At 35.7% G+C, this 13,360-nt stretch overlaps 1 protein-coding gene across 4 annotated transcripts in view; it reads left to right on the top strand.

Moving 5' to 3' along the window:
* Window positions 1-13,342, top strand: part of LOC133223990 (peptidyl-glycine alpha-amidating monooxygenase-like) — a 113,670-nt gene extending 100,328 nt beyond the window's left edge. For 2 of the 4 annotated variants that reach the window (XM_061375201.1, XM_061375192.1), the window contains exons 16-19: window positions 1,079-1,321; window positions 7,088-7,217; window positions 12,595-12,711; window positions 13,196-13,340. In XM_061375201.1, coding sequence (XP_061231185.1) covers window positions 1,079-1,321; window positions 7,088-7,217; window positions 12,595-12,711; window positions 13,196-13,283 — 578 coding nt within the window. In that variant the 3' untranslated portion in view covers window positions 13,284-13,340. Of the gene's footprint in view, window positions 1-1,078; window positions 1,322-7,087; window positions 7,218-12,594; window positions 12,712-13,195 lie in introns of all 4 variants that reach the window. The other 2 variants (XM_061375209.1, XM_061375218.1) reach the window with 2 other exon arrangements.
* The last annotated feature ends 18 nt before the right edge of the window (window positions 13,343-13,360 follow it).

Here is a 13,360-nt window from a genome sequence, read left to right as displayed (position 1 = left end):
ACTGCATTAAACCTTAAAGCATACTGGATGTCTCCATTCAAATGATGCAGTAATATTTGAAAGAGTTGGTAATAGTTTCAGGCAGCCAAGATACTTGGTTAATAAATTCTAGAAGGTTTGGTACCTGCTAGTTAGCAGAAAATCCCAGGAGAGGGATATACTTACCTTCATGTCATCACTTCATTTAACCCTGCAGAAAGAATTGAACATTTGACTTCATTAAAACCTGTTTGGGTGGCTTGAATATTTTGTGAAGAAAAATGTGGTTCTGGAATTTGCATACCTAATGTTTGGGTTTTGCTTTCAGCTGTTGTTCTGAAATTTACTGAAAAGCATGTTGGTGACTAAGAAAGCTATAGTCATAACTATATTGCTAGCAAGTAACTTGAGAAAATACTATTCCCTGCATTGCCAGATAATACTGTGTCTAAAGAGTTTTATGATTTGGATGAAGAAGAGGGACAGGACACAGACCAACTTAATAAATGAAAAGTTAATGGATCACTGTTATACCAGTGTGTCTTCTTTTTACAGTATGCTCTATAGAATCTGTTTGCAAAGGTGAAGGTTTGTTTTCTCACAGCCTAAGTTGTGAGGACAGATTGCAAAGAAACCTATTTTGAAATGCATCATGACTGTCTATTGTTTTCTTTATAAGTTAACAAATAAGTAAAACCCTACAATTTTTACCTCTTTGTTTTATAAAGTAAATCTGTAGTAGTCTGGCAAATCCAGATAATTCCATCGTAAACATTTTAATGAAATTTGCATACTTCTATTTTTTGTCTTGTTCCCAAGAACATCTGTGCAGAAGTGATGATATTTTCATGCTAGAGTTTGAGGTAAAAGTGGATGTTTCTATGTAAATTAAAGTTGATAAAGATTTGACACTATCTTTTCATACCAGAGACTTGTCTCATTCAGTTCCCGAGTCTGAAACAATTCCCTTTTATGCCACTTTTGACAAAGACTCTTTGAATAACGTTGTTACATTATACTTTGCTGAAGCTGTCAAAAATTACGCTGTTATAATTGTTTTTTCCCTCTTTTCCTCTTATCTTTTCTCTTTCTTATACAGGCGATTTCTATTCACTCCTTTCCAAGCTGCTAGGAGAAAGGGAAGATGTTGTGCATGTGTATAAGCATAACCCTACAGAAAAGGCAGAATCAGATCTTGTAGCTGAGATTGCTAATGTAGTCCAAAAGAAGGACCTTGCCAGAGAGATCACAAATCATGACGAGAGGGACAGTACTAATCTTGTCAGAGACAGAATTCAGTCTGAACATGGCGAGGAAAGCTGGGAAAAAGAACATACAGGAGGTGGGTTAGGGGTTAATTTTATACAATGAAATGCAATGTAGGAGCTGTGATCCACATTAGCAAAATCTGAAGGGAATATCAGTTGATGCTAGGAAATATTTTACATGACAGTTTTCCTAATTATGGAAATGTTCTTGCTGTATTTTGAGGTATTTCAGTGGGGTTCTTTCTCTTCTGTGTGTGAAGAGAAAATGTGTACCAGTGGCACAATACCAGTACTTTGGGGGGCATAGAATATTTTTTTTCTACTCTCAGGACTTTTAATTAATGGTTTTGTATCAATTGTGCTAAAAAAGATAAGCACAGGATATATTAGACATGGGAAATGAATTAATGATTTTTTTTAATACAAATAACTGCTATGAAATTAACACTAGGATAATGCAATTTATGAGTTTTCTGATTACCTTGGTTTGTCAGATACAGGATTTAATAAAACTTATTGATGTGGTTCTAGCAGGTTTTTTCCTCTCACTCAGAAAGTGTGGTACTTAATCTTGAAAAACTCTTGAGAAGTAAATTCTCTGCATATTTATTTCAATAAATTGGGCTTGGCTATCCAAATATTCTTGGATAGACTGTTTTACCATACTAAGATTATAATTCATTCCCTTCAGGTTTCTATGACAGCAGAAGCTATGTATTGTGTTTGTTTTGCTTACATTTTGGTCTCTGTGATATTGACTGTGCTTGGTCTTACCTGCTAATGTGGAAAGAAAGATAATGCAGCATGTGACGTGTATGTCATAAAAGAAGCTGGTATGTATGCATGAAAGTCATTTGTATGCAAAAGCTGTAGCAGCACATGCTTACTTTTATGGTACAACCAGACAGCTTAATGTATCCAAGTACTGTTGTACACAAAATCCATTTGATTTTTATTTCAGTTCAAAATGTTAACATGTATTGTCTCCACTTATGTGAGATTCTGTCATAGTATTCAAATTCAGCAAAATTCTGAGTTTCTATTTAACAGAAACCAAAGGTGAGGACTTCCCAACATTGTGTTATGCTAGTTAGTAAAATGAGAGCCTGTTGAGTTATTGGCAAAGGTGCAGAAACATGTGGGTTGTTGCCGTGTGCCTGACATAATTGTAAATCATAAATAATTCTGTAAGTGACACTGGAATTAAATGCTTGGAAGAGGAATGTGTGCAATATATCTGCAAAAACAGTTCAAGCCAAGAGCGTATGGTGTGTAGAGGGGAAAAAAAGACATTTCCTTTCTGTTTTAACTGGTCCAAAGTCAGGAGTCTCAGTGAACTGAATAAAGGGCTTAGTTGTCGCATTGTATGGCATGAATTCTAACTACAGGGAGTGTTTGCTTGGCTACTTTAGTAGCTATATATTTCTTCGGGGGAGGTAAAGGGCTTAGTTATCACATTGTATGGCATGAATTCTAACTACAGGAAGTGTTTGCTTGGCTACTTTAGTGGCTATATATTTCTTTGGGGGAGGGGATTTTTTTGTGGAGGATTAATTAATGGACTTTCAAATGATGCAGTTTTGAGTCACAGCAAAAAGGAAAACTGAAATCATCTTAATTAGCACTGTTTGATTGGGTATTTTTTTTAATGTTTGTGATACTGGTAACTACCAAAGTTCTGAAATGCTGAAGCCCCCAGCGCCATCTTTTGGCAAAGGAATTTATATATAAAATATTTTAAATCTATTTAGTTTCTGTTTGGGGAAGTATTTCTGTATTAGAAGAACAAAACCTTCCAAAATGGAATTTTCCTCTTCAGAGGAAGAAGTGGAACATAAAGCGTTTTGACGTGTCTTGATTTAATAAAAACACTTGCACCCTTCATGTAAATCCTTTACTGTATTGAATTTAAAAAAAAAAAAAAAACAAACAAAAAAACAGTATTTCTTAGGACAAGATTCTGGTTTGCTGTTAAATTAATTTCATTTAACTGTTTAAAAATTACTGGAATTAAAATAGCTTAATATTTTTAGTCATACAAATATTCCAATTTTGAACATGTAAGACCTGAAACAGCAAGTGACCAATATGTTAAGTAAGGTTGTTCTAAATATTGCAACCTTTTACTACTGCTCTTCCTGCACTGTTGTTATCTTGCTACCATAAGACTGGTCACTAATCAGTCAGGTTGTTCAACATCACTGCAACCGGTACAATTGTACCTCCTAATTAAGGCATACAGTGCAATTCTTCAGTTTTTAAAACTACTTTCTGCAGGAGTTTTCTCAAGATTTAAATGACTACTCTGATGGCAGAGAGTAAACGCGGCATGACTGAAATTTGTAATGCTAAAAGCTAGCAAGAGCTTCAAGGGATTTCTACACAGCAAATTGCATTTTTGCTAATAAATAAGGCTTTATTCTTTCACTTGTGGAGAGATTAGAGTCTGATTTGCATGTTCTAAATCTGTGTAATTCTGTATAGTTTTACTGACAAAGGAATTACTCTAAATCACAAGGTAGAAGATTTGTTTAGAAATCTCATTTACAGTGAAATGAATTATTATGTACATACTTTAAGTAACTAAGATATTTTAATGGGCAAAAGTAATTTTCTCTGGTGTCTTGTATAACTGTTCCATGGACCACATAATTCTGTAGGTAATTAATAATCACTCTTACATAAATAAAGTGAAATTTAGTACATTTTTGTAAGAAGCTAGTTGCCTTGAGGTAAACCTGTATTGTAGTAATTTTAGTGTGAGACTTGCAAAGGGAAAAGGTAACAATAATAAACCAATTTTTGAAAGTGTTAGAAAATCTAGAAGTTGGGTAGGGGCTGGGGTTCTTGTAATAGACTGTATTTCACTGGCCATTCATTGTATTGGTCTGATCTATCAGAAATCTTTTAGTCCTTTAAGTATATTGTTGTGGTTTAAGCCCAGCCAGTAGCTCAGAACTCTCACTCACTCCCCTGCTACCCTTTGGGCAGGTTAGGAAGGAGAATCTAAAGAATGTAAACCCCACAGGTTGAGATAAGAACAACCCAGTAACTAAGGTGTAACACAAAACCACTACTGCTACCACCAATAATAAGGGAATTAACAAGTGGAGAGAATATAAAACTAAAAGGGGAAGGGAAAAACAACAATAAACACAAGTATTGCACAATATAATTGCTCACTATCTGCCTACCCATACCCAGCCTGACCTGAGCAGTGATCTGATCCTTCAGGGTTAACTCCCCCCAAGTTTACATACTGGGCATGACATGCTGTGGTATGGAATACACCTTTGGGTAGGTCAGGTCAGGTGTCCTGTCTCTGCTTCCTCCTGGCTTCTTGTGCCCCTCCTCACTGGCAGAACATGAGAGACTGAACAGTCCTTGATCAGGGTAAGTGCTACTGAGCAACAACTAAAACATCGGTGTGTTATCAGCATTGTTTTCAGGCTAAAGTTAAAACATAGCACTACACCAGCTACTGAGAGCAAGAAAAAGAACTGTTACAGTTGAATCCAGCACATACATATATTTTGTATTTTATAGTACATGCCTTTTGAGAGACTGAATTTTTAGAGGCCAAAATTTAGGTTTTCTGTGTTTAGCCTTTTAATTTTTCTCGCTTTTTTATGAACAAGCTCACAGGCCAAGTGGCACTGTAATATTAAACTTATACAAGTTTTCTGCAAGTTAACGTAGACTGATTGAGTTGAGCGAGTGGGAAAGCAGACACTGGATTTCCATCCTTTTATTCCTTGCAGAACCATAATGTCCATGAATATACCTGGTACCTCACCTGTTGTGACCAGCCAACTGCACAGAAGTATTAACATGTACAGTCTTTTTCTTAACAGCTTTTTGTTTACCTTGGAACTTTTAAAAATTGCTACAGAGTAGATTCCTTGGTTTAGAGGTTTCTGATTACTGTAGTGGATTCACTGCAGTTGATAGTTTAGGTTTGTGGTTTTGTGTTAGCCTAAACAGTTTCTCTATCACCTGTTGTAGCTATGGTACCTAAAACTACAAAGGTGAAGTATCTCCTAGCCTGTGGTAGGTTTTCAGTACTGGTTTTATCTTTCCCCTGTGTAGAATGTAGAAATGGTTTCCCCCCTGATCCCATCCTTGCTGTTGTTCCTCAGACTACATCTCTTCCAAGTGAAGTGGAAGTGGTAGGGAAGATGCTTATCTGAACAGCTGTGTTGACCTGGAGATTTTCGACATTGTTTCCCGTTTCATCTTTCCTTTCGGTAGAAGATCACTTCCAGCTAAACTCTCTCAAACTCTCTGGGTGCTGTGTGTTGAGGTCTGTGATCTGCCTTGCTTCTGAGCACTAATACCGTGGCTCTTTGTGAATGAGGACATGTATTTCACCTACCTGGATGGTACCCTAGTGATAACAGCAAAACACACAAACTGGGTGAACTGCAAGCTGCAAAGTGCAGGACGATACTGCCAAACGCATTGAATGCTAGTGAAACAGCTCCATTTTCACATAACTGCAAAGAAATTGCTTTTTGCTCACCTTCAGCTTGACTTTATGTGCCCTCATACAAAGGAAGCACTTCAGAAATACTTGACTTGTGCTGAACAGATTAATTTCTGAAAAGGAAGAGTGATGGATTTCCTAACTTGTAGAAGGCATTTTAGGATCTGTTTTTTTTTTCTTTCATCAGAACTAGTGACATTTACCTCACCAGTACTTTTTTTTTTTTTTGGGGGGGGGGGGGAATATTGTTCCATTGTTTCTTAATACTGCCAGAGCAACCCAGATCAACCTCTTCCAAATAGTATCTTAACAGTCTATTTATGAGAAATTAATGTTCGTAGCCAGTGCGCCACAGCCTTCTCAGATGTGGGGCTGTTTCTGCCTTTAATCAGTGTAAGTCTACTTTTACATAAACCAGGGGTTAAAGTAAAGGTCTTTTTATGGTTTTAATTTTAATCTTTAACTTGAAACTAAATTTGTCTCCATTCAGGACTTTTATGATTTAAGAAAAACACAAGAAGTAACTGACTTTTTAGCAGTGGTTCACTTGCTAAATCCTATGTTGTTAATTTAGTGTGAAAATCACATTTGTGTTATTCGAAAACTATCCAGTATTTATTCTTTTGAAAAGTGTGCTACAGCATAAACAATGACAGATATTCTGGTTTTCTTCATCTTTCGTCAAATTTAGACATCTGTTTCGTGTTCATGCCTATCATGCTTGGATTAGGGTATGAACAATATCCAGAACTAGTGCATATATTGGCCATAAGAAATGCCATAGGCAGATTTCACAGAATTACTTTTATGTTTGTTTCTCATTGCTGTTTTCCTTCCTTCCCTGTTTTTTTTTTTTAGTGTTAAAAGCTTTTTTAAAAAAAAAAAAGGTAATGAATCAACCACTTCTGAGATGTAGTTGGTTTAGTGATTCAGTTTTTGTTATGCATTTTCTAATAAAACACTGATGATTTAATATTTAAATTTGTCTGCTGATTTTGGATAGTAGTTGTATATTTCTGTAATCTTTTGGTGTAGAAATTATTCACAGTATCTAAAACTTCTAGAGTAAGTGTGTGCCTGTATCCTTACAAGATGAAAAAAAGAATGGAGTCAAAAGCAGTTTTGAGGTTTCTGTCATCTTTTATGTAGCAGCATGCCGGTGCTTGTGCATGCTTTACTATAATAAAACTATGCTTGGAATTAAATTGCAATTCATTAATGGAAATAATGTGTACAAGAAAATGTCCGTATAATTCCCAACAGCCTGTACCAAATGCCAGTTAATCATGCATTTAAAACCAGTTTTATCTATAAATATGCTACATGAATGTCTGTCTTTTGTTTCTTTGGTCAGATTTTCACATAGAAGAAGCTGTGGAGTGGCCTGGGTTAGACCTCAAACTTGGCCAAGTTTCTGGATTGGCTCTGGATGCTGAAAATAACCTAGTTATCTTCCACAGAGGTGACCATGTTTGGGATGAAAAGTAAGTAGATATTCTGCCAACTGGCATGCTAGAATGTCAAATTTATGTTTGTATATCTCCTTCATAAAAGACATTAAAATTCTCTTCCAATTGAAAATTCAGTTTTTCGGCTAAAAGTGCCTTCGGCAGACTCAGAAGGGACCTGGGGACTGACAGTTCAAGATGATGGGGTTACTAGGTCTTCAGACAGTAAGAATGTGTCTCCAGAGAAAAAGAACATAGAACATTAGGTCCTTAAACTGTATGGCCATGTTCATGTGATATTCACCAAGATTCACTATCCCTACTTCTCCATGTGTTTTAGCAGGACTAATTAGCCTGGGAGAATGATGGTATAATACTGTTAGCACTTGGGTTCATGAAAAGCTAGCTGTTAATATGTATTGTCTCAATTTATGTTTTCATTTCTTTTACTGTTTGCATCCACTGAACAAAATTAGATTGTTAGAAGGCAGTCTCTCAAAACAGGCTTTGTTCTACTCAACTGATAAAATTTACTACATTTAGTGTCACTCAAAACAAACAAAAGTCAAAACTATAATGGACATTTTTGTAGTGTTTCTAAAGTAATATACTTCAAAGTATATTATTTTAAGAAGAGAACATTCCAAATAAAATGTAGTGTCCTTATTTATACAGTGTCCTTATGCCTTTAAGCATAAAAATAGTACGTCCAACTGTTTAGATAGGCACTTTGGAAAAAATTCCATGAAATTGTAACAGAGTCCTGGGAGGAAATAGTAGTCTGTAACTACTGTTATGTAGTACTCTTTTTAAATGTGCCTTTTTCATCTTCTTTCTAAATGTCTGTTCTCCATATCTATAACCATAAGGCTAAAGAGTAGGGGTTTTTTCAACTCTGATGAATTCACTTTAAGATAACATAGTTTCTGAAGATTAGAAAGAGCAGCTTTCTCAAGTTTGTGATAATAAATTATGCTTGGAATACTGTTTTATGAAGCAAAGTAAGTTCATTGGGTTTTTAGCTTAATACAGCAGATAAGGTAATTATTTATGTCTCAAGCATTACATCAGTGAGCTCTCCAGCTCAGGTATATAAATAGAGTACAAAATTCAGAAGGATGACACATGCTGCAACTTGAATTACTGAAGCTTCAAGTAAATGTTGATATTGATTGGGGTGCTTTTCATCCTCCTATGCATGAACGTAAGTGCTGTTCTTCATGTCATTAAAGAAAGCTAGAAAAAATATTTGAAAATAGGCTGGCAGGTGTATTCATTTCTTCTGAAATGCCTATTTCTGAATGTCTGGCAATGGAGGTACACTAACAGCTGGAGTTCGAGACCAAGCAGTACTTGGAGATTCTATAGATTTTAAACAAAACACAAGAAAAATAAGTCTTTAAAGTAAATAGTATGTGAGCATAATGAATCAACCATATCTATAGGTAGATTGAACTTCAGCTTTCTTATGGTGTGGGTGCAGAAGAACATCAGATCTCTGGTCTGGACTTTGGAAATCCACATACCTACCAGCTGTGCTGGGTAACACTACATGTTCACTTAGCTGTGTCCTCGGCTGCAGCCATTGTTTGTACTCCGAGTATTTCCAGCATGTGATTATCAGACTTGCCAGAAAATTGCTTTATCTTCTATTTAGTAATGTTGATATGCACGTCAGTCCTGCGTGGGAGGTTGCCGTGTTTGCCATCATGTGACGACTGAAGTTGGAACAAGGTGAAACTGCTTGGCCTTGTATATATGATCAGAAGCATTTTGGTCCAGATATGTAACCAAGATGTATGATGAGCTGCTGTTAACTGAAGCTGGTTCTGGACCTTCCATAAAGATAACTACACATGATATATTAATTCATTTCAGAGGGGTTTTGTACACCAGTTTTGTGGGGTTTTTTTAATTCCTGTAGAGGATGGTTAATCAATACATAGAAAAGCTACTGTTGACAGGAAGCCTTTATATCAGGTAGGCTAAAACTTTCTTAGTCCTGTTTGTGTACAGTATGTGACTTTAAAACAAGGTATTTGGAAAACATACCTGTGGTTAAGGTGTTGTTCCATACCTTGTGGCACAGAGGAGGTGCACACAGAGGTGTGCTCTGACAATCAGCCTTTCCTTTTTTATCTTTGGGTACGTAATGGGCATATGAAATACTCTGGGGACCCTTTCATGGATTGTGCTGAAAAGGAAGGAGTATATGTGTGCTCATTTTTCAGTAAAAAGGAATAAGGAATAAAGATTTGATAGGTAATTATTATGGCTGTTGTGTGGTGGGGGGATAATACGTTATCAGACTTTTAAGTTAACATTTATCATTAGCTGCAAACACACAGTTAATTGAGTATAATATTCTGTACCAAATCATAAACATGATGAATCAATCAAGTGCCTGAAAGCTCAGAATTTGTTTTCCTGGTTTCAGTGCTTCACCAGCATCATATAGATACAATTAAACAAAAATTATCGTGCTGTTAGGCAATGCACAAATGTTTCCAATGCATTATTAATGTATGCCTTAAAAGGTGGATCTTCATTCAACTAAATACAGCTGGATGTATGGTCTATGCTCTTTTATAAGGCAACTTCAGTCTGCTTTAGAATACAAAAGCAGCTCTGCAGTGACAGGCCGCAGCTTTGCAGTAGCTGTAGCATTCCTTCTGTGCTTGATTCAAAAAGAAAATAAATCCTTTTAAATAAGTCAGGTTCTTCTAACACACTGTCTCCTTAATTTCAGAAGAATCTGATGTGTGCAGCATGTGCTGTTCAGAATGAAAAAATTACAACTATTCAGCTATATAAGCAATGTGTCAGTTGGAAGGTATTTTGCATTTTGTGATGAAAAAACTGTAAACTATTTATGCAATTTGTAGAAGATAGAATAGAGAATATACACCGTGTTCTTGTGGCTGCCTTCCTTAGCAAGCTAGGCAGGTTCATTTAGGCTGAGCACAGTACCACAATGGTGATGGATATTCATAAAGAATAGTGCTCAGGGTTGTGCCTTCAGGGGTTATGCGATCAGGTGGTCTGTCTGAATTTAATATGTAGCCCACCAGAAGGACATTAGATTTAGCAATAAATTCTATTAGTGTAAATTAGCCAGCTGAGAAGTAGAAGAATAGCTGTGAAATTACGTTGGGGTTTGCAATTAGAAGTAGTGACGCATGCAGTTTATTTGTCCTTCAATATCGAACTAATATAAAACTTCAATTTTAGTTGTCCTTCGATATTAAACTGCAGGACCTACTAGAAAACAATGCTGCAGAGCAATGTGACATACTATAGTAATGTATCCAGTTACTTTGTTTGGGTTTTGGACTTTCTTCTTCTAAGGTAACAGTAGTCGGCATAGTTTGTGTTCTCATTTGTCCTCCTCTATCAGTTGAAGCAAAGGGACATTGATTACTTGGGAAATTGGTCTCAAGTGCTGGGAAGGAAAGAGTGAGTGTGATTCCGTAGCATGCCAGTCTTCCTTGCTGAAAAGAAAATTTGAGAGGGAGAAAGTTCATGGAAAGTAACTCACACAGACTCATTTCAGAGTTCACTGTGCTTCCTTGGCGTAAAATACCATACAATCTCTTACTTACACTGAAAGCACTCAGTTCCCTAAAGTGCTGGATAGTTGTTAACAGGAAATACTTAGAAGTCTGGACAGCACTGGTAGTAAGAACCAAAATCACAGTAAGGAAAGCCAACCATTTTTTTTTAAGTTGCCTAGATAGTCCGTTTTCCAGAGATGCAATCTTGGTTTGTGGTTGGTTGGGTGGTTATTTTTTTGCACACTGCCTACTGATACTAAGAGTCTTTTCTGTGATTAGCTGTGCTGATTAATAATAATATTAGTAATAACATCAGTTCAGTCTGCCCCATGTTGGTTCTCCAGTTCTAGTCATCCATACCTAGAGCAAGTCTTTAAAAGTATTAGGCTCCTTTTTAAATGAAACTGTTTAAAACCAAAGGAGATTGTCACGAATGGTTACTGTCAGTAATGATAAAGAATAAAACACCTACTGAACCATGGTCAAAAAGCAGATATACATCAGTAGGCCATTTTGTGCCTGTATATCTGCATCTCCCTTTGTCTCCTTACAGCATCATGGCAGAGTTTTTAGGAGGACTCACTAGAGAGTTTTATTAACTATCACCTTGTGCTTAATCATTCACAGTCATTACTGATTTCTGTCAGATATTAAATAAACACAGATAGTTACCATATGTAATGGCAATAGCTAAATATTATTTTCTAATCATAGCCCATGCAGAAACTTAAACACATCCCATTATCAATTTTTCTGGTTATATATGAAGCCAGTATTGCTTTTCCACATTGAAAATTCTAAATATATAAATATTTAATATTATGCAGAGGAGAGGGTGCTGGGACTGTACAATATAAAGTTTTAATAGCTTCATCCATAGTCTTATCTGTGACTATAAGGTATATTCTTGTTTACTGAGTTGTTTCAACCACAGCTGTATTTCTCTTGGGATTAACAAATGGACTTAAAAATACAAGGTGGCAGCGGGGGGTATTACTTCGCACATTTTTCATCCACAGTGAAACACCATTTTATAACATTTAGACTTACATTTTGTTCAAAATATTTTGCAGTCTATTTACCTTCACTAAATGCTGAACCTGTATTTCAACAGGTCAGAGTAATAGGCAGCTTCCCGAGAGGGGTACAGACAACTGTATTTTTATTCTTTGTTAAGCATATGATATTTTATGCCTAGTAAATGTCTTCTGGACAATTAATCTTGGTTCTTCACATCTGAATGTTTAAATGTTGCTTATTTTAAGGTATTCCACATACCCTTAAAATTGAGTTTGTAGTTGTGGGGTGGAAAAGAAACACATCATATGCAATAGTCTCCTGGCAGGCACTCCCTGAAAAGAGTAAGAACCTTAAGACCTGAATCTTTAATAAGTTTTAGCAAAATATTAAATTGTGTTTGGGGAAAAAATAAAACAAGGCAAAGATGCACAGACTGGCTTAGACAGTGCAGAGTATACGTTTTTACTGTCAATTATTCCCTGGTAAATAGGTGTATTTTTACTGAGGCTGCATTATTTGAATTGCCATTTCTGATTTGCCATGGCAAAGAAGATTAGAAAAAGAGTTTTTTGCTTGCTGACTTTAGGATTATCTTAATTGTTGTTGTGTTGTTTTGGTGCTCCTTTAGTTTGGAAATCACAACCTCGGTAGGAAATGCAGACACCTACCACTAACTCTTACAATCATACAGTAATGCAATAAGCCTTATTTAAAGAAAAAAAAGAAGGAAATAACCCCACACTGGAATTAAACTACAGAACTCATCTTTAAGTTGCATCTGAACTACTTATCAGTGTAACCTTCTAATGGTAGCTTTCTGTTCCAATATTTTTGTGTAGTTCTTTTGACAACACGTTTGTTTATCAACAAAGAGGACTTGGACCAATTGAACAGAGCACAATTCTTGTCCTGCATACAAGTAATGCAAAACTGCTTCAGTCATTGGGCAAAAGCCTGTAAGTTACATTTGCTTTTATTAATCAAACTAACATTTCTGTGTATTTTACTCCATAAATGTCCCCAAAGCCATTTTAACGTTTTATATTACATTGTGTGACTGTAGTCTCTGAGTTTATTAAATTATTACAAAATCAACAACTAATAAATGTAATTTGCCATCTTTCCATGTGTGTTTTCTAGCAATTCATACAATTTCATCTGCCAGCCAAACAAAAATAGAGAGCTCATGAGTATTATATGTTGTCTTTAAGATACCAAGTACGAGCCTGAGTGAAATTCCAGAGATAAACTGAATTTCATAGCTGAGACTCTCTTGTCAAGAAAATTTTATTCTGTAAAGTTATCTTTTTCGTTAAATACTGCAATTAGTTAGTATTCACAGTATTTGTTGACCTGTAGATAAAAACTGAAATCTCCACACCTACATCACTCTTCCTGAAAGATGTTTTTAATTTGATTCTTCTATATTTATGCTTGCAGATTTTATTTACCACATGGTTTGAGCATAGATAAAAATGGTAACTACTGGGTCACCGATGTAGCTCTCCATCAGGTACGTTTACATTAGCTTTAATGGTATCATCATAATATTTTGACAAAAAATGTTTTTGTTTTCCTAGAGATTTGTCACAAATTATTTATTTA

Source organism: Neopsephotus bourkii, unplaced genomic scaffold (assembly GCF_033783945.1).
Source record: "Neopsephotus bourkii isolate Nb327-2 ecotype Australia unplaced genomic scaffold, CSIRO-AGI_Nbou_v1 NB_187, whole genome shotgun sequence".
NCBI lineage: Eukaryota > Metazoa > Chordata > Aves > Psittaciformes > Psittacidae > Neopsephotus > Neopsephotus bourkii.
Note: the sequence above shows the minus strand (reverse complement) of the source record. Positions and strands in the feature narration are given on the sequence as shown.